This window comes from Denticeps clupeoides, chromosome 15 (genome assembly GCF_900700375.1).
Source record: "Denticeps clupeoides chromosome 15, fDenClu1.1, whole genome shotgun sequence".
Classification (NCBI taxonomy): domain Eukaryota; kingdom Metazoa; phylum Chordata; class Actinopteri; order Clupeiformes; family Denticipitidae; genus Denticeps; species Denticeps clupeoides.
This window is the reverse complement of record NC_041721.1, coordinates 15,098,485-15,122,898: the sequence shown is the minus strand read 5'-3', so window position 1 is coordinate 15,122,898 and position 24,414 is coordinate 15,098,485. Positions and strand designations below refer to the sequence as shown.

The 24,414-nt window shown below is 42.2% G+C and overlaps 2 protein-coding genes across 2 annotated transcripts; one reads left to right on the top strand and one right to left on the bottom strand.

The window, feature by feature from the left end:
• Nucleotides 1-13,787: 13,787 nt before the first annotated feature.
• asb3 (ankyrin repeat and SOCS box containing 3) lies at nucleotides 13,788-21,950 on the bottom strand. Its single transcript, XM_028954147.1, has 9 exons — nucleotides 20,974-21,950; nucleotides 19,428-19,598; nucleotides 19,237-19,349; nucleotides 18,555-18,687; nucleotides 18,226-18,403; nucleotides 16,696-16,890; nucleotides 16,064-16,321; nucleotides 15,407-15,543; nucleotides 13,788-14,037 (listed from the first exon to the last, which is right to left on the bottom strand). Exons 1-9 carry the CDS (start codon nucleotides 21,170-21,172, stop codon nucleotides 13,853-13,855), a joined length of 1,569 nt encoding a protein of 522 aa, XP_028809980.1. The 5' UTR covers nucleotides 21,173-21,950; the 3' UTR covers nucleotides 13,788-13,852.
• On the top strand, nucleotides 21,305-22,826 carry chac2 (ChaC, cation transport regulator homolog 2 (E. coli)). Its single transcript, XM_028954149.1, has 3 exons — nucleotides 21,305-21,848; nucleotides 21,945-21,980; nucleotides 22,061-22,826. The coding sequence occupies exons 1-3, from the start codon at nucleotides 21,714-21,716 to the stop codon at nucleotides 22,448-22,450; spliced, it is 561 nt and encodes a 186-aa protein (XP_028809982.1). The 5' UTR covers nucleotides 21,305-21,713; the 3' UTR covers nucleotides 22,451-22,826.
• The last annotated feature ends 1,588 nt before the right edge of the window (nucleotides 22,827-24,414 follow it).

Here is a 24,414-nt window from a genome sequence, read left to right as displayed (position 1 = left end):
TCCTGGCAATCGCCACATGCGTGCGGGTTAGTTTTTGTTCTCCCCTTTGTTTCCACCGTTTCTGGCCCTGGCAACGTTTTCCTTTGTTGTGTTATTACTAATAAAATGCCATTCCCAATATATCCCACCTCTGCGCTTCATTCTCCCGTCAGCTCGCGGACGTGACATTTGTCAAATGTGTAGCATTTGGTCATGGAAAATTTTAATTTTCATGCACCAAATTGATATTATATTCAATATTACAAAATATGTGACAGAAAATCTATATAATTAGATCTCAATCAGCCACGCTATCCAACTCACTGACAGGTTATTATATATTGATTATCTGTGTTACGTGTCATGACAACCTGGTTACAATGGCAAGGGGATGGATAGATTAGAAATCAAGGGAGCGGTTAAAAAGCTAATATGTTGGGCAGGATATATAAAATATTTGGCAATTGTAAGGATCTGACAGGGTTTGACAAGGACCAAATTATGACACTAGATGACTGATCATCTGCAAAACAGGAGGTGTTTTGTAGTTTGTTCCTGATACAATGGTTAGTGCGTTAAATATTTCAAGAATGACCAGAAGGTTATGGACACCCAAGGCTCACTGATGTGTATGGGGAGCAAATGGTTGATGATTGTTTTGATCCCACAGATGAGATACTTTAGCACAAATAGCAGAAAATGGCTGTACCACCTCACTGGACTGTTCAATCAGGAAGAGACAGGATGCTCTTTTGTTAGAACATGGCAGAGACATGGTTGTGCCCTTACTAAAGTAAAGTGAAGTGATTCGAACCGGCAACCTTCTGATTACGGGGCCGCTTCCTTAACCGCTAGGCCACCACTGCCCCTTGCTACTATGTGCTGCTGGGAAATGTTGGGCACTGGGTCCTATGTGGATGTACCACCTACCTAAAAATACTGTTGCAGACCACATACACCACTTCATTGCACCTTTTTTTCTACTGTACAGTAAAATATAAAGTGTTGATTTGGCCTCTAAATTCCCCAGAGCTCAGTCTGATCAAATATGTATTCTAAAAAAAACAAAAGTCAGATCCATATCGACATCACAACTTACATGACATGAAAAGAGTCTGCTGCTAACATCTGGTGCCAGATACCCCAGGGCATCTTCAGAGGTCTTGTGGAATTCATGTCTCAATTGGTTAGATCTGCTTTTACACGAAAACAAAATGTGCCTCAAAACTATATTTAGCAGATTATATGTTATTGTTTTTACAAAATAAATCTATCCCTTTTTCAACCTTTCAGAAAACAGAAAGAAATGACCAGGCAATCTACACACTGACTGGATGAAAAAGACACTTTCGCGTCATGTCCTTTGGAGTGGCCTGGGAAAGGCTTACAGGGATCGAAGGCTGTGAATCTGAACCTGAACAAAGGGGAAGCTAATGACTTCCCCTGACAGATAAAAGCTGTTAGTGTTGGTGTGCGGTCACAACATGAAGGGAGGCAGCCAGCCCTAAACATCCATTTACCTTCAAATAATTGAAAAAAAATCTCCTCGTAAAAATAAAGGCATGTATAAAACTATGGACAAGTCTCATTTCACCCTATTTACACAGGTCCAGCACATTGAAGAAAAAAGCTCACAGGTCTAGAGTGCATTTCTCAAAACTGCAGCTAGTGTTCCATGATTCAAAGTTTAATCATTACAGTCACCGCATCCTAAAGCGCAAAAGGGACACAAAACTAGTGAAACCTCGGTCAAATGTCAAATGCTGCTACAGGGGTTAAAATGCATGGATGAAGATAATTCACGGTCCTGTACCACCGCTCTGATGCACCTTCTAACCAAAATGTAACGGTCCTGAAGAAACTGAGAATTGTGAGCTCTTTATTAATGTGTACCACAATTTCTCCACCAACATTTGTTAATAGATTTTTATTTTCCCCATCGGTTGTGAGTGCTTCTGAGGGGCAGCACTGGCATTAGTGGGGCTTACCAAGAACCCTTGTCTTACATCCTGCCAACATATATTAATTGCAAAACTGAGAACAAAGTCCCTTGACCAAAAATTTAGTCTGCATGACAGCAGCATTGCTACAGACTCATGGGCCTGAGGGGTCTCAGTAATGTCTGGCTGAAGAGGCACAAAAGACACACATGAAAATTTGTAGCGTCTGGAAGGACAACATGACTTTCTGTTACTGCCACTTCTCAAAGCCCCAGTCCTTTAGGAGGCATGGCAATTCATAGCGATGTTCTGGGGGACTCCATTCAGCATTTCTTTCCAATTCAGGCGAGCCCCTGGAGCCAGGCCTTGGTGAGAGTGTGACTGAAGTCGGCTCAAGGTCTTCTAAAAAGCAAAGATGGATTGGAAACTCTTGGCACATGATGGAGAACGGGATTCTCCAAAGAACCATGGACCGACAGCCTGATCTTATGGTTGTGACTTGTGGCTCACACCTTTCCAATCATTTATTCAGAAGGAACCCATCAGCTTGGGTCCCCCTGTGATGCACAGTATCAAGATAATTGCATGTGCTGTTTGTCTACAGCATTCTGGGTTTCCTCCCAATTGCAAAATGTCATCATCTTTGGCTTGTTGCCATGGTGACAGTGTTGTCTTATTATTTTTTCCCCCTTTCTTTTCCCTCCAGAAGTCCCCACATCTCCCTCTGCACAAGTACCTTTGAAGCAATCACTTTCATCCTGCCAGAGTGGGACCATTTTGAACCCTGACCTGCTTTTTTTTAAACCCACCTTTGATGCTGTGCATTGTGGCCATCATGGTCCTGAACAAACCTCATTCTTGATAGAATTTCCAAGGCTATGGATCTTAAAATAAAAGGCAATGGCGTCTGACACCATCACATAATCCCATAAAGGTATGTGTGAGAGATTGTCCACAACAGTGATTTCTCTGCTCTTTTCATGCTATGAGAAGATGAAGCGCTTTTGTGAGGCACGTGCTAGAAGTTGGAGTAAGGCCTGCAGAGCAATGCTCAAGGTCTAAAAATGAAAGACGATGGACCCTGTGGAAAGAGCTTATTAAAATCACTTCTCCTGTCTTTAGATAGACAGTCATCACCATGTATCACGTTACACACTGAGCACCGACATGTCCGCCCATGCAGCAGAAGGCTGACAGCAGTCTATTTAACCTCCACAACATTTCTAGAGAGTAAAAAGCAAATGATCAGATCTTGAAACATTTTAAAGCCATCTGACGTCTTCTCTGCAGGGGACAATGTTGCACAATGTTGAATCTTTGGACCTGAAATTCCTTTAAAAACAGACTTGATTGTTCATCAGTATGTTGGTCCTTCTCACAATGAATTTGGTTAAATTGCCCATGGAGGGGAGGTGAGGGTGGGGTGATTGTTGTTTGCATTTGAAATCTTATGCAGAACATAACATTTTAGATGAATATTTCTTTTTTAAAAACACCCAGGTTTATTTATTCCATGTAAATGTGACCTCTGAGCGACGGCAGGAACGCTGGCTGTGGCGCTGGTCCCCAGGGCTTGAAAGGTTAACCGGCTAATGCTGCAGGAATCAGCACCCTTGACACCTTGGATTTGTTGCTACATTTTATAAACGCTGTGACAACCTGGAACAAAGATCTGGAATGCAGGTCTGGACCGGGGTTAATATGAAGTGGGGAGCCTTGGAGCTCTAAAGAAAGCACAAGTAAACACAAATAAAAGCAACAACTATGGCATTAGAAAGTGGCGTCTTGCTTACCTGTTGCTCACTGATCATTGGCTCAATTCATATTCATTCAGAATGCCACAGAACCACTGGAAATTCTTCTTCTTGTTGGAGGGTCAGAAACCCTGAATGAATGACATAAACTAATATCTGGATGGCGCTGGTCGATTTTCGTATGTAAAATTAGCCCAAATGAGCCAGCAAGTCAACATTTTTAAACAAAATCGGTTTTGAGTAGACAAAGCAATTTTGATTAAGACTCTTCTTTGTATGACTTAATCCTTTTATATCTTTTTCAACTGTCAGCATTACATATTAAGCCATCGTGAATGACTTTTTTTTTCTTTTCACTCATTGCAAAGATTGAGTAAAAGGGGAGGACCTGGTTGACTCAATTTATTTCATGTGCACCTGCAGTGGCAGCTCTAAGTTGACCAGCTTGAAACCCGGATCCCATTTTTAAGAAAAAAACCCTCTCCATATGGGATCTGCCACATGGTGACTTCTCAGTCGAAATGAGATTCAATGACATTCACATGAAAGGGAATGACTGTTTTTTTCACCTGAAGGTTTCTTAAGGTTCTTCACTATACTCTGGCCCTCCCGTTAGAATATGATTTAACACAATGGAAATTGTAGGAGCATTTTTGAAAAATGTTCTTTATGTCACCGCTATTATTTCTCTTGGAATTACCACTATTATGGCTTTTACAATTTTGCCATTAGTACTACGCTGACTGTTTGAACTGCTTAAAAATAATTCTGAATATATTACACTTCGTGTTATTACATTACAAAAATTCAGCCAGAGGACCTGCAGATTCTGATTCAGCAGCACATAAATTATGTAAAGGCTGAATATTTCATTGCTTTTTGACATTTATCTGACATTTGATATCTTCATGGCTCCTCTGAAAATATGCAAATGGTGAGCAGTATGCCAGAGCCTATCGAATCAAAGAGTGTCATTCTTGATCTTTACAGAACAGCTGGATGGTGGAGGGATAGACCTGTAGAGCCAGATTCAGCACGGCGCTCTCAACTCACGGCCCCGGCATTAGTACACACAGCTCAGTGGCTAACTGTGTGCATCTGCATGAACGTCATTTGCTGGCCCATGGTTTTATTTCCAAATGAGCAAATATAGCCCTAGTGGTGAAGGGCACCCACACTGAGAGACAGAGGGAGACGAAGGCCGAAACTTGAGCGAGAGAGTGCAGGCCAGAGAGAGGGAGACTTGTGGAAAGCAGCTCTGGTGAATATTGGGAAGTTGTTACTATGGAAACAGTTCGTCTGACATAAGAGTTGGTAAGGTAATGCTCATCTCTCCTGTTTATGCTTTCAGATTCAGCATGTCGCGTTTCCTTGATGGTACACTTACCATCATAATGGTAAACATGCATGAATACACACAGCAATACTACAGGAACATGTCTCAGTTAACTGGTATGCATTTATGTAAATAATAAAATTCAGCCAGTAAAATGTCCTGGTCCTGGAGGTCCTGGAGGTCTGATTTCCATCCTGTTTTTATACTAGTGTGTATACTACATATGTTTCATCTACAGAGTTTTTTGCCTACTAGCTTGGTGTTTTCTTTAGCTGATCGTGTGAAGAAAAATTCTCGGAATGGAATGATGGCTGCTGAGGAAATAGAAACTAAGAATTTTTCTAGCATTATTAATGAAGCATTATTTTAATGAATCAAATACAATCTTAAATACAAAAAAAAAATAATAATAAAAGTGGCCTAAATTGCAGGTATCACTGGTCCATAAGTTTGGTGCACTGGTCCAACAATTAGAATAGGAAGAAATAGGAATTTCAATATGAGGGACACAGGAAGAAGTGTTTGCAGATTTGAGGCAGTCTGTCCAACATATGAACGTAAATTGCTGATTGCACTGAAACCTATAGGCAATCAAACACAAAAAATGGTTTATGTATTAAATATATTGGATCAAATGGCTACTCTGATCTCACAATTTTCAAGTGCATTTGATTCCTTACCTTTCTGTAGTGTCAAAAATGAATTACAGTCTGCCAGTTATACTTTATCCAATGCTAAAACACCAATGCAGTTTGGTATTCCTACAGGATTTTTTGAGATTATTATACAGGTCCAGGTGCCACCTCACACAAAAGCAAAATGAAAATGCCAGCTTCTCTTGTCTGCAGGACCAGAAATCTACAGGATTGTGTTGCAGTGTTATTTTCACCAGCTGTCTGGGAAAGGACATGGATCAGTGTTTTCCTTTAGGGAACTCATTTCAATTGATGTTTTCTTGTTATCCCACAGAGTGATGTATATGAGAGGAGGAATAAAGGAATGAGAGTGGGTACTCTGCCAGAGGCTTTTTTTTTAAATCCTTCAATTTTTAGAAATGAAAAGAAAAACAAAACTAATAACAATGATAAGAGTCCACTTCATTAATCACATGACAAGGCAGCTACAAAACTATCCAAAGTGTGTTCTATACTTTAAGAAATGTTTTTTTTAACCAAGCCCAATATTTCAAGGTAGCAGCATGTTGGCCTGTTCTATATAGATATCCCTAAATTCTAAAAGAGAGGCACATTGAAATAAAAAGTTGGGAATAATCAATTTTGCAGTTGTGGGTATGTGACGTGTGCATTGAATTGTAATGATATTGGAAATATTTTGACATGAATTATTTCAAAGAAAGTACCACCCGTAAAAAGAAATTTAGAAATTCACTTGCAAATGGTGATTGTACCTGACTAGTATCTTATTACTTATTGTTAATTGTATTTTTAACAGCAAACAGCCAATCAGAATTGAGTATTCACTTGGAATGAATTTCACCCAAATTATTGTGCTAATCTCACTAGAACCTGACCTTTAACCTGCATGACTGACATCAAACAGAATTGAACATCTCAGAGTCCAACACCATGATAATGTGGCCAAGCTACTCCTGCATGTATACTTTCATTTGGACCCAGACCGGACTTGACTTGACTTGATGTTTTGTTCAAGCATTACCATCTGCCTTGGGCATTATGAAAAGAAATAATATGCATGCCATTTGCAAAATAAGTATGACATGTGCAGAGCTGTAAAACTGTCTCGTTCACTAATCAACATCCATTCGCCACCTGCTGAATTATTTGTATAGAAAATACAGTATAATCGAAAAAAAAAAAGCACAGTACTGACAAGCAAATTGCCAAATGTCATAGCAAAGTGGGCATGTGGGGGTGGTGGCCTAGCAGTTAAGGAATCGGCCCCTCAATCAGAAGGTTGCCGGTTCGAATCCCCGGTTCGGCGTCCCCCCACACTTCCACCCCGAGCGCCTGTCATGGCTGCCCACTGCTCACCAAGGGTGATGGGTTAAATGCAGAGGACACATTTCACTGTGTGCACCGTGTGCTGTGCTGCTGTGTATCACAAAGACAATCACTTCACTTTGTGTATTTTAAGTTGGCCATGCACCAGAAAATGAATAGGTTCCCCTCCTGTGCATGCATACTAGGCAGAAGACGAAATAGCATAGCTCGACTAAACTGTGGAAACACTTAAAGTTTGTTTTTGGTAAATCACTTTGATATTCAGGTGTGCATTTCTAGAGCCATGGTTTTAATTTGAACGTATGGGTCCTACTTGACATAACAGCATTGAGAGAACACTGGCACGGTCTTAACGGATACTGCTGTACTCCCTCTGGAGTGCATTCCGTCAGTTAAACTCTAAAAATAAAGCACGCCAGCAAAATGAGCCGTGCAACCATATTTTACCACTTGCATTTTGCTGTGCCGGCATAGATATTTGCAGGAACACAGTGTACTCCTGAACATTGGGAGATGGGAACCAGCTGGTGGTACCCAACCAGATGCGGGCTGAAAAGTGCATGCCAAAAGGAAATACCAAAAAGGCTTTTCAGTTTTTAATTATTACTTCCGTAGGGTACATGAAATGGCATTGATTCCCACTTTATTCATGTATGAAAATCAGTTCATTCACACATGAACTGCATCATATGTAATTGCAGAAAGTTATCAGGTGTCATGCATGCTTTAATGAAGAAAATCACACAAAAAAGAAATCATGGAAGAATGTATGCTCAAACATCAAGTCTCATGAATTATTAATAATTTTCATGTTGAAAAAATGGTCAAAAAATTAAAATATCTACAATCTACATATCTACTTAACCATGATGTGGAGACGTGCAATACTGTGTTCCTGATTGTCATTACATGGTTACACAAAAGGACAAATAGGAGTTACGATCTAGACACAGGTGTTTCCAGCAGACATACGACATGCAAGGTCAGTACTTTGGGAATGGTGAACTTGGACACGTGGAGTAGGGAAGCCAGACACCCGGCTGCAGCCTGGAAGGGAAACACAGACAATGACAGACACAGCTGTCCACACTACTGTGCAGCAACACTACAGGAACACTGGTGCAGGCAGACTGGGGAACGGGTGTGGGGATTCAGGAGTGGCCGCAGCCTGTACTGCAATTATGAAGAAATTTTTATTTACCACAGGTAGGTATTACACAAAAAAAAACATTTTTGGGTTAACTTAATTCAATTATGACACCTATTTCCACACATTTGAATTATGCTATTTGAAGCTAAAGCAGGCAAATAGGACCTTTTTATTTCAAATAGCATAATTCAAATGTGTGGAAATATGTGTCATAATTGAATTAAGTCAACCCAACAAATCATTTTTTTGAGTGAAGAGTTAAAAGAAATAGCAGCTGTACTCTGCAGGAATCCACACACAAATTGGTACAATTATACAGATGAAAAAATGTAATTTAGCACTTGAGGAAAAATTTCAAGGTATAAAGATTGTGTATCATGATATATCACAGTATTTTTTTAGGCCACATCACCCAGCCTTACTTTATTCAAAGTACAATTAAATGTTGGTGAGATCTCCTCTTTGCAAGTATCAAAATGGGTTTTTGTTGGTCTTCATCTACGATTTGTTTTTTTTAAGTAGCTCTACAAAAGCTGACATACTGACAAATTGACTACCTGAGTTCCATGAAGCTCAGATTCAATTTGCAGTAAGTTTGTGTTCTTCATGGTTTACTGTAGTTAGACTTTTGCTCAGTTCTGTTGTCAGTGTGTTTTCATCAGAATGATTAAATAAATATTCTGTCTTTCTGGAGACTACGGGTGTATACCCTTTTTTCTTCAGTATTTCTTCAGTGTACTTCTTTTACTTGTATTTTACTAGTAGTACCTACCTGGGATAAATAAAAAGTATTTTTTTTACAAAACAGCTTGGGCCAATTATTTAATCATCAACAAAGCATTATATGTGACCACAAACAACAATGAATGAAGACGTCATGGTAAAGTAATACTGAAAAAAAAATCTTTAATGTAGTTTCATTTACTTGGGCTTACCTGGGAACTAGTGAAGTAATGTGGAATATTCCAGTCTTGCTATTTAATGTGTGGATATTTTAACTAGCCATTTATTCAACATTAACACAATTAATAACTCATGAGACTTGATGATGTTTGAACATTATTTCCATGTTTGTATGATTTCCTCATTAAAGCATACATGGTACCTGATTACTTAATGAATAAAAGTAGTAACTCATGTTGCAGTTTGTGTGTGAATTCATTGATTTTCATGTAAGAATTAATGTACCCTAAATATAAACTGAAATGAAAACACATATGTAATGTGTGTGTCTTTGATAAGGAGTGTACTGAATCTCTCCCCTGGAGTTTTTTTTTGTGTGTGTTTCACATGTGAGGCTTTTTAACTCCTCTTGAGAATCAAATTTTTTCCTGTTTCCCTTTTCATTGCTTAAAAAAGGCATTTCATCTCCCAGAGGAGCTTCCTTCCTCAAGATGTTATTTTAGTTGCTATCTCAAAGGCTTGCAGTTAAACTTTATGAGGGATTGAAAATGGATAATTAGCATTTAAACAATCTCACTCGCTTTTTCTGCAACAGTGACTGAAGCCTTTCATATTATGGAGAGCATCAGCTTTCGCTGATTTTAAGGCCCTGAACAGAGTCGCCCCAGACAGGCTTTTAGAGCCTGTTCCAGGGTCATCTTCATGGTAGGGCTGTGAGGGAAGGGCTCAAAAGGAAGACCTATTCTGGCATCAGATATGAGGGTAAGCCCTCTCAGAAGCTCCAGTGCCTTGTTCATGCCATTTCTGGAAAAGGGAATGGCTTTTCCCCAAGTCTAAAGGGCACATAAAATATGGGTCAGAGCGAGCATCCAGTCAATGAACATTAGTTCTGTCGCAAAAAGGGGGTCCGTTTTATCGCAAAAGGCCTGTTAAACATACGGATGAGCAGATAGTTCGGATATTTCCTTTTTGTTTTTTTTTTTTATCATTCTGGGAACTCATTAGTAAGAACGGCCTTTCTTTCAATAAAGGTTAATGAGGAGTTTTGTTCTAGTCCTATGGGTATAGTATGGTATCGTAACGATGGCAAGTAAGAAATAACCAGCCCACATAATAACATACTGTGATATCAGCAGCAACTGTGCGTGGCCACAGCTCTTCCCGGGCGATGGAGGCCCGGTAGAACGGCGGCGACTTTCACCGATGAGCGCGGCACGCGGGTGATTGACTGCAGTCATTAGGCTACGTGGAGGAATGTTTACCCCGCTTGGGCGTTTCACGTTTCCCCCTCCGTCAGCAGATTCTTCACACGGTCAGCGTCTGGTGTCCCCAGGAGAGGCGAGGCTCGACCCAAACCAATTATTTCAGATAATGCGTTCTTGTGTAAGCAAAGAGCTAATGTTAACTCTGATACCTGGGGAAGGGGCAAAATTGTTCCAAATCTCCCCGTCCGACTGAGTAGAATTTAGTAAAAAATCAGCCACTGTTTTGTCCGTTCCAGATGATAAATTTGAAGTAGAAGACGTGCACGCACGGCTACATTTAACAAACACACGCACACGTGGGCTAGCTGCTTAGCTTCAGATTGTCTTTCCAATCTGGGTCAGTACAAAATAGCACATTTTTCCATAAAAGTTGTCCGTGGCAGACAACTGCAGACAAGCACAGTTTAAAAATATATTTTTTTGGCCAGTAAGCTAGAAATGTCTATCTAAGGCTAACATCTGAGGTTAGATAGAAGTAACTGTTGCATGGTTGACTTTAGCAGTAATGCTACCAGTACGTCGGTTGACTAAGTAATTCACTTGCTACGTTAAACCAGTGAATGTATGAGGCCTTCGGAGAGTGTGCAAAGTTACTGTTCTACACAAGTAACCAGGGATGGCAATAACAGCATGTTGAGGCATGATCCTCACTGTATTTTGACTATAACAGCCCTCATTAGTAGATTACGCCATTGTGTTAACTTGTGGAAACTACGTATAATATGGTACCCTTAACAAAAGATGTGGCAATATATTAGGCAAACATTGGTGTTGGTCAATTTTTTTTGCCAATATTTCTAGCTCTGATGACTGTTCCTGGCTAGATTTTTTTAAATTTGACCCAAAGAGCATGAAGTGAAATTGAAGTGATTGTCATTGTGAAACACTGCAGCATACGGTTACACAACGAAATGTGTCCTCTGCTTTTAACCATCACTCTTGGTGAGTAGTGGGCAGCCATGACAGGCACCCGGGGAGCCGTGTGTGGGGATTCGGTGGCACCTCAGTGTGATTCAAACTGGCAACCTCCCGATTACGGGTCCGCAACCCCTGCCCCATGTTACTGTTTGTAGGTGCGTCATTAAAAAAAAAAAAAAAAAAACATGTACTGTCAGGCATCCGACAAAAGGAAGCTGGAGATATAAATATATTTTATTCTGCAAATGTAGTTTAAAGGTCTGGCTTTTGAAGTTGAACATAGATTACTCACCTCTGCTGTGTCAAATAGGCTAGCCATTGGCTCTATTTAACCCAGTGGTTTTATTAAAAAATATTCATAATGCCATGTCATTTCATGTGTCTCATAGTTGTTCTGGTGTAAAATTTCATGACTGCATTTGAAAGAACAGAATTTTTCCTTCAGTTCAAATATCATGCAAACATCTGACATCAAACATTTATTGCTCTATCTAGCCATGTGACCCATTTTTATCTTGTATGAATATATGAAAATGTTGTCATTGTACCCATACCCAGCATCAGAATATTGAAGCTGTCTTGACAAGAGTAACAAACAAAATCTAAATAAACTAGAGACATCTATATTGGCTATTTCTTGCTTACAAATCGTGTTAGACATAAATTAATCCTGAGATAGAGAACTGCAATAACAGCCTTGCTTTTCAGACCATAGAAATATGCACGACGACGCAGAAGTGGACAGATTTCTTGTAGATACTAACAGAGTGTCAGCGTCAGCCTGAAAGGTACACGTGTAAACAGGCAGCAGACATCGCACTGCACACCAGTGAAGGCCCAGCCATTCACACACACTCACAGCAGATGTGGTGACAAAGTTGTGTAAGCAGTTAGCACTATCCCAGATGTCTTGGTTAATAATTAAATCAAGATTAATAAAAAGAAAAAAAAAAAAAAAAAAAACTGAAATTTACACAAGAATAGTTCCACTTACTGCATAAAAAGTAATCTTTCATTTCCTCTTCAGGCTATTGAGGCAACGTATAAGAATTGTTCTAAAAATGAATTTCTGCAGAGCTGTGAAAGTGATAATGGATCACCTTTAGTTTGGTGTGCATAATGATCACTCGGTTTTATTATTTTATGATATAGAATTCAGCCGCTTGACATGAGTTTCAAATCACATTTCACTTTTAGAAAAATGTCCAAAAAAAGGCCACATTCTAAAAGTTGTAATATAATAAATACTCCTGAAATAGAAATATGCTGAGATGACGTACAGATCTAGACTGCAACCTTTGTGGGTGAAATTTTCCAAACTAATGACTCGTTCTTTTTTTTTTTTTTCCAAATGTCAACTGATTAAAAAAAAGTTATAAATAAATGTGTGGAAGTTGCCTCCAAGGACTTTAAAAGGCCTGCAATTTGCTCTCCTGAAATTAAAATAACAAAAATGATATTTTAATTCAGGTTGTTTACACCAGCCGGATGCGCAACAGGTCACTAGAGGACCTTGATTCAAATGCATTCGTTAGGTTGAAGGACTGCAGTTGCAGTCATGAGGTCTCCTGCATTGCTACTAAATGTAGGATGAATTAAATCTGATGTTTAATATATATATATGTACAATAGAAAAAAGGGGGGAATACTGCAACAGTCCTCCAAAAAAAAAAAAAAAAAAAGGGCCTAGCAGCCTTCCCGCACACAAAAGAAGATGAAAAAGAGAAGAAAGTCCACTCAGGCCGTCAGATTCACACCCGTCCCTGCAATTCTAAAAGCCTGATTGCTAATCAGGGCCTTTGCTATTAGGCCAGAGTTCACCGGAAAACACAAGGGGACCTTAATGCCCGTGATTACTTTATGCCTCGGCATATATCCCCTGCAGAGGCCCAGCTGATTGTCTGGAACAAGGTCCTCGAGATGGGGCCTGACACTGGGCTTTGCCATCTCCAAACACCGGCACCAATTCACAGCTTCAAGGCGATGAAATGGCTGCCTTTTTTTATTTAACGGACCACTTTTACCCTTAAACTCCACCACATCATCTCAAGGCTTGTGCGTTTTCTCCCCCTACTGGAAACAGATGGAATTGAAAAGGCTTCTCTATTGAATATGAGAGATATGTGTGATAAAGTGTCGCCGACCTAATTTTTTCCCCCCAATGTAAGCGTTATCAAGTTCATTTCGCAGTCTTGATGAAAGCGGTCCTGAAAAGAAGGTGTGCTCTAAAAGAAAAAGAATAAAAAAAAAGCAGTTTCCTCTGTTATCTATGACATTCACAAGCAGACTCCTTGAAAACTCAAACTAGGGTTGGAAAAGAAGTCCTGTGATAGAGCCTCAATCAGTGCAGACCAGCGCTTCATTCAGTAATTAACAATCAAGATGGGTCTGCAGTTTTAGTGACTGCAACCTTGAAAAATGCCATGGAAAAGATAAAAGGACGCCAAGCTAAAGAGTGGCAGGGTCACTGGCCAAGGCACTTTCTCAGCTAAGGAATCAAAAATGTAATGTAACATTTTGAAATGAAATGAAATCATATGACATCTAGAAGAACAGGTAATTAAAAAAAAAAACATTTATTAATATGTGTACAATATGTACAGTAGAGTGAGGCGCCACATCGATCTAGGAATTGCTGGGGCTGGAGAAAGTGTTCCTGTAGGCACGGAATACACTACTGAACTGCAGGTAGTCATGAAGGATGGAAGGGATGGGAAGACGCTGGACAAATGACTTCTTGGCCAGCCGGTCGCTGCCCGCAGCGTCCCTCAGAGCCAGTCTGCACAAGTGAGCCAGCGCTGGGACAGATGCTGAAAGAGAAGACCAACAAACTGCTAAGCGGCAATTTCAGAGGGTCAACTGGATTTATTATTGCTAAATGAAAATCGCCTTTCACATTTTATTTGACCAGCTACTCTGATACTAGGACATTAATCTATGAGGCTTTTTTTTGCTACTCCCTATACAGAAGAAGGATGAGTATGTTTTACTCGTGTTGCTCTTGTTTTTTTTTTTTATCTAGCATATCACTTTTAAGTCATTAGTGTAATTGTTTATTTATTTATTAATTTATTCATTTTTACAGTCATACATGTCATTTATTCAAAACAATGTAGCTGCAGTTTTCTACTGCTTATTGCCAATGTTAACTTCTATGCAGAACAAGGTGTCAATTCTGCTCTTCATACGATTTTGGTACCGTTACGAAAAGTAAACTTTGACATCACAGCCCAGACAAGAATGCAAGCAGTAATGAGCCGCTATGATTACCCATACATGTACAAAAAAGCCTTGTCAACTTATTTAAGGACGATAAAGATTCAATTCAGTCCCTCAATGTCCATTTTAATTACTTGTTGAGAGGGGAAACTGAAGACCTCGTATCCGTTCTACATGATCAGCCTTTGAACAAGGACGATGATTGGGATAATTAAACTCTGTCGCCCAGAGTTGCTCAACACACACAGAAATCACTGCTAACAACTAAAGCATGAAGAGCTGCGACGGCCAGGCACAAAATTGCTTCCCACGATGCATAGGCTGTCCATTGAAGACCTCGTTATGCTCTATTACAGCTCTTTCATACAATTTACTGTTTACCCAAGTATGTGAGTGGGCGGAGTGGAAGTAATCATGATAATAATGTGTAGATTTTTTTTTTTAGATTGTGGAGTATTACCACCTTCGCACTCATATCCCTCAACTCTACACATTCTGCTTGGTAAATACGGTTCTGAAAGCACAAACTATTTCTTTATCTATTCATATCAAAACAAAAGAACCACCATAAAAATAATATAACAGCAACGCTTGAAGGACTCTTGAAGGAGGGTTACGTCCACAGCAGTGGCTCTCAAAAGTTCTCTCAATTCTTGAGATTTGGTTGATCTGATCGTCTAGCTCACATCATGTCGGTGTTGAAATTCAAGGAATATGGACATGAAACGGCAGCCATAGAAATAGAAAGGCAATTTTTCAAAGTGCTCTCTAATTTATTTTTTTATTTCCCTCAAAGCTGCGAGTGCTTTCATGAGACAAAAGGCAGACATCAAAATATAAGGTAGCAAAATTGGTATTAGTTCAGTGACTGTAATGTGATATGAATTTAAACAGGAATGCCATTTCTTTGTTATAATGAGAAATATTAGATCAATATTAGACATATTTGCCGGCACATACCCAGACGCACTCTTTGAGAGCACGGAGGCATTTCTGCTAGACGGCGAGTCAGGGTCGTTTGCAGCTCAGCAGGCAGCGTGCTCCAGTTCAGGAATTCCAAAAAGAAACAGAGGACATTGATGTGAGTCTCCTCGAACCTGTGAAAACAAAGCAATACAATCAGCAAATTGAAAAGGGACCAGAAACTATGCGAAATGAGATTCTGTTATGTGAAAGTGATTGTGTGTTACAATGACAAAAACAACAAAATGTGTCCTCTGCTTTTAACCATCACCCTTGGTGAGCAGTGGGCAGCCATGACAGGCGCCCGGGGTGCAGTGTGTGGGGTGGGTAACCTTGATCAAGGGGACCTCAGTGACACCTTGGCAGTTTGGGATTTGAACCCACAACCTTTCAAGTGATAAGTCCACTTCCTTAGCAGACAGGCCACCATAGCCATTTGTACAACGATCAGCCCGTTTGCACTGACACAACCGTTACTGTTCCGGAGTCTACAGACTTTCCCGGCATCTTCCAAAATTTACCTCTGGGATCAATAAAGTATGTTTTTACCAAATTGAACAGAGCCTTTTTGGCTGATTTGGAATTGAACCGGTTCGCAGATGGTGGAGAACGGGTAGGTAAAGGTGCAGAGCTAATGTGCTGCTTCCTGCTTACATCTTGCAGTTCAAGAAGAGCGAGGGGTCCATCCCAGCTTTAAGCAGAAGGGGGAGCCAGTGAGCCGCATTCCACATTTCCAACAGGGCTCGCTTGGCCAGCTTCGCCCCGTCCTCACCCCCGGGTAAGCCGCGGTAATCCAAGATCAACGGCAGCACCTCTGAGTGCCGAAGGGCACAAACGTAGGCCCTTTCACTGGCCTGGGCTCCTGCAGCCAGCAGAGACCGCACGATCTCCTTCCTCCGAGTAATGTCCTGACTGGGGGACAGGGAGGGAAGGTCACTCCGGGTCACATGAACCCTGCTCATCACAGATTTTAAAGCCGGTCCACTAGCTGACAGGCAGTCAGGATTGAGTTCAGTACTTTACTACGGTACTCCAGTATGACACTCTGAACTTTCATTTTAACGCACTGCATAAATAATGTTATGACCTCTATGGTTTTAAGAAACAGCAAATTCTCCCAGATAGGATGCATGATGAGTGAACATCAACCACCTAACCAGTTTTTTTTAAATACATTTAAAATCAAGAAGCCTATCGTGAGAATTGACAAACATCATTGTAGATTCATACTTCAATATATAAGTGGAAAGTTTGTGTGGAGGAAGGCTTTAAAGTTGCAGAATTACCTCTCCATGGCCAATTCCAGAGGACAGCCGTAGCCGAACTGAGGGCAGGGCTGTGCGTCCGCGCTGTAGCCTGCCTGGAGCAGCGGGCGCAGACTCGCCGCTTTCTCGCCAAGGACGGCCAAGTAAACAGGGCTCACCTTCCCCTCAGCCCGATCACAGTCCCGGCATGTGACGTCCACCAGACGCTGCAGAATCCTGAAATTAGTGTATCGGAAATGTAATTAACAGATAAAAAGATTTATCACATATAAACCTGCACACAGTACAGGGCAGAGGTTGGGTCCACCCTCAACGACAGGCTAGGGGGATTGGCGATTCATTCAAAATGAAATGAAAATGACATGGACACTTTCGTAACTGTATGTGTGACCATATACCGTACCTCAAAAAAAAAAAAAAAAACACAACCCTTTCATACAGCTCAGCATGCGCATATAAGTATAAAAATTTGAAAAAATGTAATATTAAAAACATAATATTTGTTCATTTCGTGCAAAAACAAAAAAACATTTATTTGAAGTATTTTTAATGCTTCCTTATTATAACATTATGAAAGAACAGCATTTCGTGTGTGTGTGTGTGTGTGTGTGTGTGTGTGTGTGCCCACTGCTCCCCACACACACACACACATATATATACATACATATTCCCTGGGATGGTTGGCCCAAATTTCTGGCCTGTAGTACTATCTACAATTGATACAGTTCTTTCACATTTTTACAAAATGTTTTTCCATTACTGGCCATATGTTCTCTGAAATTTCTGTGCAAATGAGACGGAAAAAAAAAAAAAAAAAAAAAAAAAAAAAAAATCACAAAAAGTAAAATTTTACAAAATATTAATCAAATAAATTTGACAACCCTGAAAAGCTTAATTTAACTTCCACCCAGTTGGTGCAGCCTGAGCCCGAGTAAAATGGGCACCATCGTGTTCCGGCATAGATAATCAGCTGTAATTTACATGACTTTTAAAAGGAGACACACGGCTGTGGAGGTGCTGGAATACGGAAGAAACGCACGGAGCGCAACGTGACGTGGTTCACTACGTAAAGCCAGCAGAGATACTACAGACCTGTGCTAGTTTTAAACGTTGTAGTTGCAGTCTTACGGAAACTACGTTCATTATAAATTATACTTCATTACACATTCATGTGTCAATCCAATGACTTTTCCAAAACTTTTCAAAATCTGGAAAACTATTTTCAAATTCCATGACTTTTTCAGGTGTTTAAATAACCGTAACAATCCTGAATTGAAGCCAAAGATTGTTGACAGTATCACCATGATATTAGTAACCTGACAGTCATTGGTTTTATTAATCGTCCACTGTTGGAAGCCAGACGAAGCGATCCGAGGTGGACGTCCGCCAACAACAAGCTGTGTTCAATCAGAACGTTCCGAGCTGGAACCTTCCAGCGAACATAAAAATGCCCCCCCTCCCCCCTGCTCTCTCTGTAATGCATTTAATCACGTGTGTGCAGCGCTGCACGACAATCGAACTAAAATGAGACGGTAGTGCCTCGTTCGCTACCTGATCTGGCCAAACTGCGCGGCGGCGTGGATGGGAAGTTGCCACTGCTCCTGATTGCAGAACAGGTCTGGATTGGCACCGTGGTGCAGCAGCGCCTCCACGCAGGACAGGTGACCCTCTTGCGCAGCTATGAGCAGCGGCGTTGCCAGGTCTGTGGCCTGGCAGTTCACACTGGCACCTAATGAAGGAAATTACAGCGCACACACACACACAGTTAAAAGCCTCATCTGCATGCTCTGCTGCTCCTGGACGGCCTTCTGTAGCATCGAAATAACAAGCTATTGTTGCAAGAGCCGTCGGGGGAAAAATATCGAGGACGTACAACGTACCAGCTTCGGCGAGTATCTCAACACACTGGCTGTGGCCGTACTGCGCAGCAACGAATAAGGGTGTGATGCCGTAGTCGTCCGTGGCCTCCAGGTTTGACACTCCTGCCAGGACCTGTACGATCTCGGCGTGGCCCTGGATCGGCATACATCAGAAGAGACGTGGTTGGGCAGGTTGGTTGCCGGTTCGAACTGCCAGTGATTTCACCCACCGCCCTTTTCCCCTCCCCTCCCCACGACTGACTGTTTATGCGTTGTGAGTTTATGTGCTTATGCTGTTGAGGTGTTCCCACAATGTACCCTCCATTGGAGTACAATCCTCTATCCTAATGTGTACCCTGCTTTTGTTTCTGACATTTTCCCCCATCTTCCTGACCTGTCCCACCCCCCACCCCCACCGTACTGTGCTGTGTTGATGGTCGGGTTGATGGCCAAGTTTCAGTAGTACTTGCACTTTTGACCTGGTTTGTTGGAATTAAGGGTTTCAATCAATCAAGGTGCCACTGAGGTACCGTCACTGCTCCCCGGGCGCCTGTCACGGCTGCCCACTGCTCACCAAGGGTGATGGTTAAACGCAGAGGTCACATTTCGTTGTGTCACCGTGTGCCGTGCTGCGGTGTTTCACGGCTTTCACTGAAATTCCTCGTTTGGCCCAAGGTGAAAGACGGTGAGAGTGAGCGATTACCTTAAATGAGGCCTGATGCAGGCAGGACCACCCCGAGGCGGAACGCTCCCCGTTGGCCTCCGCTCCATGTTTGATGAGCAGCTTGACCACGTCCACATGGCAACCGTCCACCGCTAGAAGAAAACAACAGACACAGGGGTCAGGTGGACGAGCGCAGCCTGCGACAAATCTTCCGGTAGAAGATCACGTGCCTGCAAAGAGGGGACAGGAGAGGTCGCTGGTTTTCAGGCTGGCGTCGGCGCCGGCCTTGACGAGCCACCGGACCGAGCGCGTGCGCCCGTTCTTCGCCGCGAGGTAGATGGCAGTTTCACCGTTGTGTGTTAACGCATTCACATAGTCTTGAGAAGTCCACGAGTGTCTACCTGAAGATGATCAGAAGAATGAAAGGGGTTACTGAGGTTTTTGCCTTTATCACTATGCCCTTAAAACTCATTTACTTACAACGAGAACCAAGTAACCATAATCATCATCATTATTATTAAAAATAACTACAAAACACAACATTTAGAACCTTTCATACCAAATACAAAAAAAACATTTAAAAAGAATAATTATGAATATTCTGCTTTTTTTTTTTATATAAAACCCACGTCTGTTAAGTAAAGTGAAGTGATTGTCACATGTGATACACAGCAGCACAGCACACGTTGCACAGTGAAATTTATCCTCTGCATTTAACCCATCACCCTGAGTGAGCAGTGGGCAGCCATGACCGGCGCTCAGTGGCACCTCAGTGGTACCTTGGCGGATCGGGATTCGAACCGGCAACCTTCTGATTACGGGGTCGCTTCCTTAACCGCTAGGCCACCACTGCCCCTGTTGATGCACTAGATACTGTATAAGTGTGAATTTCTAATAAACAGATACGTTTAACATGACAGACTTAGGTTAATGAACACAGCATTCCACTGGAATACTTATTGTCGCTAAAGTTCCTCTCTAATGATATTCCATCTCGATATTGCGTACATAGACCGTGCGCACGGCGGAAAAGATCCTCGGTGTCCCCCTGTCCTCCATCCAGGACCCGCCCCTCTCAAGATCATCACACATCCCTCAAACCCTGGACACAGACTTTTGGATCTGCAGCCCTCTGCCAGAGGATATATAAGCCTGCAGACCAGGACCAGCCAGGGCAGTGGTGGTTGAGGCGGCCCCGTTATCAGAAGGTTGCCGGTTCGAATCCTGAACCGCAAAGGTGCCACTGAGCAAAGCACCGTCCCCACACGCTGTTCCCCGGGCGCCTGTCATGGCTGCCCACTGCTCACAAAGGGCGATGGTTAAAAGCAGAGGACATATTTTGTTGTGTGCACTGTGCTGCAGTGTTTCACAATGACAATCACTTCACTTTCACACTTTTACACAGACCCCCTCTCATCGTCACCCTTTTCAACAACTAAACTGTTACTGTTCCACAATTGCACTTTAAGTACATCTGTATTCTCAGCATTATGAGGTTTACATACATCTGTAAGCTTTGTATTTTATATGACCAAGAGCCAGACCAAGACCTGGACCCGGATCAAAACCCCCACCAAGACCTGGACCAAGACCTGGACCAAGACCTGGACCCGGAAAAAGACACGGACCAAGACCCAGACCAGGACCAAGACCCAGACCCGATAAAAGACCTGGACCCGGACTAAGAAAAAGAATCGGACCAAGACCCAGACCTGGACCAAGGAAAAGACCCGGACCAAGAACCAGACCTAGACCAGGACCAAGAACCAGACCCACCAGCAGCGTTGAGAAGAAGGCGCGCACACTCGGAGGAAGCCGAGGCCGCAGCCTCGTGCAGCGCGTTCCAGCCTCGGTTGTCCTTCACGTCCCCGCTGTAGCCGAGCTTCAGCAGCCGCTGGACTTGTCTGGCGTCCCCCTGCCTCGCGGCCAGAGCCAGCGCTGAGCACGTATCCTGGTAGCACTCTGCGAAGTCCATCGTTCTCCATCCACGGGAGAGGGCGGCGCTGTCTTGCGTGCTTAACCCGGACTGTCGCAACTAAACTGCTCATCAACGTAGAGGGTTGTCAAACGTTAACGTTCATTACTACGAACAAACATGTGAATCGGAACGATTTGCGATGTTTTAGTGTTGACTTCCGGGAAAGCCACTGAAAAGAAACAGCCATTTCAAAATAAAAGTCCCCCCTCCCGATTTTAGAAATAGGTGATCCAGATTAATCAGCATATTTCGGCATCGATCATTCATTAGTTGATTTGTTAAGTAGTTGCATTTTCCTCATAGCTTGTCCCTCTGACTAAACAGAATCTTTTTATCACGTCATTGGACGGGTAAGGCGTATTTAAACGTGTGCGCATGTGCAAAGCGTTCACTGTCTGATAAAGGTGAACTTCGTCGAGTGTAAATTGCTAAATTTGGCGTGTTAACGTTACGTTATTGAAACAATGACGCCGCCGGTGTGTAGACGAAGGCATTTATAACGTTTAAGAAACGCGACCGCCCGGTCTTCAAGAACGAAATGTGGGTTTTCGGTTACGGGTCTTTGATCTGGAAGGTCGACTTTCCATACGAGCAAAAATGCGTGGGTTTCATCCGGGGATTCAGCCGCAGATTCTGGCAGGGCAGCACCGACCACCGGGGCATCCCGGGAAAGGTAAATCCATCTCCCGCAGCCATGAACGATGTGAATATGTGAATGTTGAACCATCCCGTCTTCGTACGTAACTGTCAACGCTCGTCTTGTTTCCAGCCTGGACGCGTGGTGACACTGACCGACGACCCAAAGGTCAGAGGTCACATTCATTATCTGTATCTTGTTTATTCGTGTAACCTATGTCACAACACGTTTTATCACTGGGTGTCCAGGGCTGTGTCTGGGGCGTCGCCTACAAGCTGCCCTCGGGCCGGGAGCAGGAGGTGAAGGAATACCTGGACCACCGCGAGAAAGGCGGCTACCAGGTGATCACGGTTCCCTTCCATCCGAAGGAAGTGGGGGACCCCGCGTGGGACACGCTGCTGTACATCGGCTCCAGCGACAACCCCAACTTCCTGGGCCCGGCTCCCCTCGATAAGATCGCCCGCCAGATCTGGAGGTCCGAGGGCCCGAGTGGGCGCAACACCGAATACCTCTTCAAGCTGGCCGACGCCGTCCGTCACCTGGTGCCCGAAGATCCAGACGAGCACCTGTTCTCGCTGGAGCGGATGGTCCGGGAGCTGCTGCGGGAGGCCGGGGAACAACCCGCGCTTACGTTTTAACAGTCAGGCCATTTTATTTATTCTACTTGCGTCTCCATGAACATTCATGGACGCCTTCACTCAGGTTACTTTTAAAACTCGTCCTAATTCTAACCGAATAATAAAAGAAAAGGCGTATACCTCAGTTAAGTGTAATAATTTTTCTATTGAACCCATATTTTACAATGGTACCCCATAAAACCACGTTTTCTTTGTTGGAACATTTTTTTTTTTTATGTCCTATGGCTGCTTTGACGGAATGAGCCTAAAATGTAGGATTCTTTAATACTTTACAGAAACTAAAGTATCACTGATTTACATCAGATCACAGATTAACATGTTAATACGTGTAATAGTTCTCAATTGTTATCAAAGTTGAGTAAATGATTGTACTTTTTGTTTTTGTGACTGGTTTATTCGTTTAAATCGATGCGTTTCTCAATTTTGTTGAGCTGGATAGGGCACAATGACATCTCACCCAAAACGAACAAAAGTCATACGTGTGGATTTTATTGCAAATATAAGATCTTTTACTCAGAAAGTCTAGGAGAACCGAACCCTACATCATCCACCAATACAGATCCTACAAGACTTAACAGCAATTCCACTGAAGCTGCACAAATAACACAGTCTCTTTTGTAAAAACCACCCATTTATTTAAATTAAAACGAGCAATGAAGGTCTAAAAAAAAAAAAAATACAGAGGAGACGCAGAAAAAGAATAAAAATCACTGTAGATTTGGCACTAAGCTACATAGTGGTTCTGTTGAGTACATTCTGTAGTGCAGAACAGAACTAAACCAGTGGTTTTGCTCCATTTGGTGCCACATGATTACGGTGTGTGTTTTGCATGTGCTTCCGATGCTCCATTGAAGAAAAAAACAGATGTGGAAGGGGGAGTGAGTGTGTGTATGTGTTCGTGCCAAAAAATTAATAAACGACTGTAACTCTGCAGCACGACTCAGTGTTGGCCAGCCCAAATGCACAAGCATGCACAGATTAACAAGCACATGCACCTCACTCTCTTACACACACACACACACACACACACACACACACACACACACAATGCAAAGAACTGGCCAAAACTGGAGACGATTTCTTTTGGCAGAAGTGGACCTGAAAATATTTAATGATAAATAATGCATGTACTATGTTTATGCATAGATAGGTGTGTATGTACAGTACATAGTACACATAGAACCGTACGACAAACACGCTGTTAGGGTGGCAGGATAATCAGGTACTATTGCACTTGATTTCACATGTTTGTGAATAATAATTAAAGGCTAGAAATTGACTGTGTGTGTTTAAAAGGTGGACAGGCATGTTCTAAGTTCAATGTATTCTGTTCGGGTCAACTGTAAACTTTAAAAAAAAAAAAAGTGAACATTCACACAGCTTGCTAGAAAAACAAAGACACTCAGTGTGTGAGACTGGTGACAATGGTTCTACTACCTGTGTGGGGTGGTGACGGGGAGATCCTCAGAACCTCTAGTTTTTTTCCCATTCAATCGCAAAAAAATCTCATACTAAACTATTTAAAAATTGTTTTAAAAGCAAAGAACGAACAACAAGCAGAGCAGTAGGCATACAGTAAATCTCCTCAGCCGTTTCACTCCCGGCGCCCCCCTGACCCCATAGGTTTCCGGATTCCCAGTGGGAGAAGAGCTTGAGCTGTGAGAGAACCACCACACCGTCCTTAGTTCTGCATATTGTGTTTAATGTTTATATATAAAATCAAAAAAATAATTTAAAAAATAAAAATGCAGCACTAGAGAGTGTGGTCTGCCACCTATTGGAGAACAAAACAACAACAACAAAAGATGTATTAATATCATGCCACAAATTATACCCTTGTCATGAATAACTACGACAACTAGTGGAAGACCAAAAAAAAAAAAAAAAAAAAACATATATTGCATAAGGGGTCTGTATTCCATCTCCTGTCTGGAAACGCGGGAGGGCCAGTGGAACGTACCTGT

What these genes read in the sequence shown, in the direction of transcription:
- asb3 (XM_028954147.1), bottom strand. Translation starts at nt 21,172, where the DNA reads ATGGACTTCGCAGAGTGCTACCAGGATACGTGCTCAGCGCTGGCTCTG. An exon ending in TGAGATACTCGCCGAAGCTG is followed by an intron (nt 18,404 to 18,554) that starts GTACGTTGTACG and finishes TTCCTTCATTAG; the next exon opens with GTGCCAGTGTGAACTGCCAG. An exon ending in CTCTCAAAGAGTGCGTCTGG is followed by an intron (nt 14,038 to 15,406) that starts GTATGTGCCGGC and finishes CTTCTCTTTCAG; the next exon opens with CATCTGTCCCAGCGCTGGCT.
- chac2 (XM_028954149.1), top strand. Translation starts at nt 21,714, where the DNA reads ATGTGGGTTTTCGGTTACGGGTCTTTGATCTGGAAGGTCGACTTTCCA. An exon ending in ACCGGGGCATCCCGGGAAAG is followed by an intron (nt 21,849 to 21,944) that starts GTAAATCCATCT and finishes TCTTGTTTCCAG; the next exon opens with CCTGGACGCGTGGTGACACT. An exon ending in CACTGACCGACGACCCAAAG is followed by an intron (nt 21,981 to 22,060) that starts GTCAGAGGTCAC and finishes CTGGGTGTCCAG; the next exon opens with GGCTGTGTCTGGGGCGTCGC.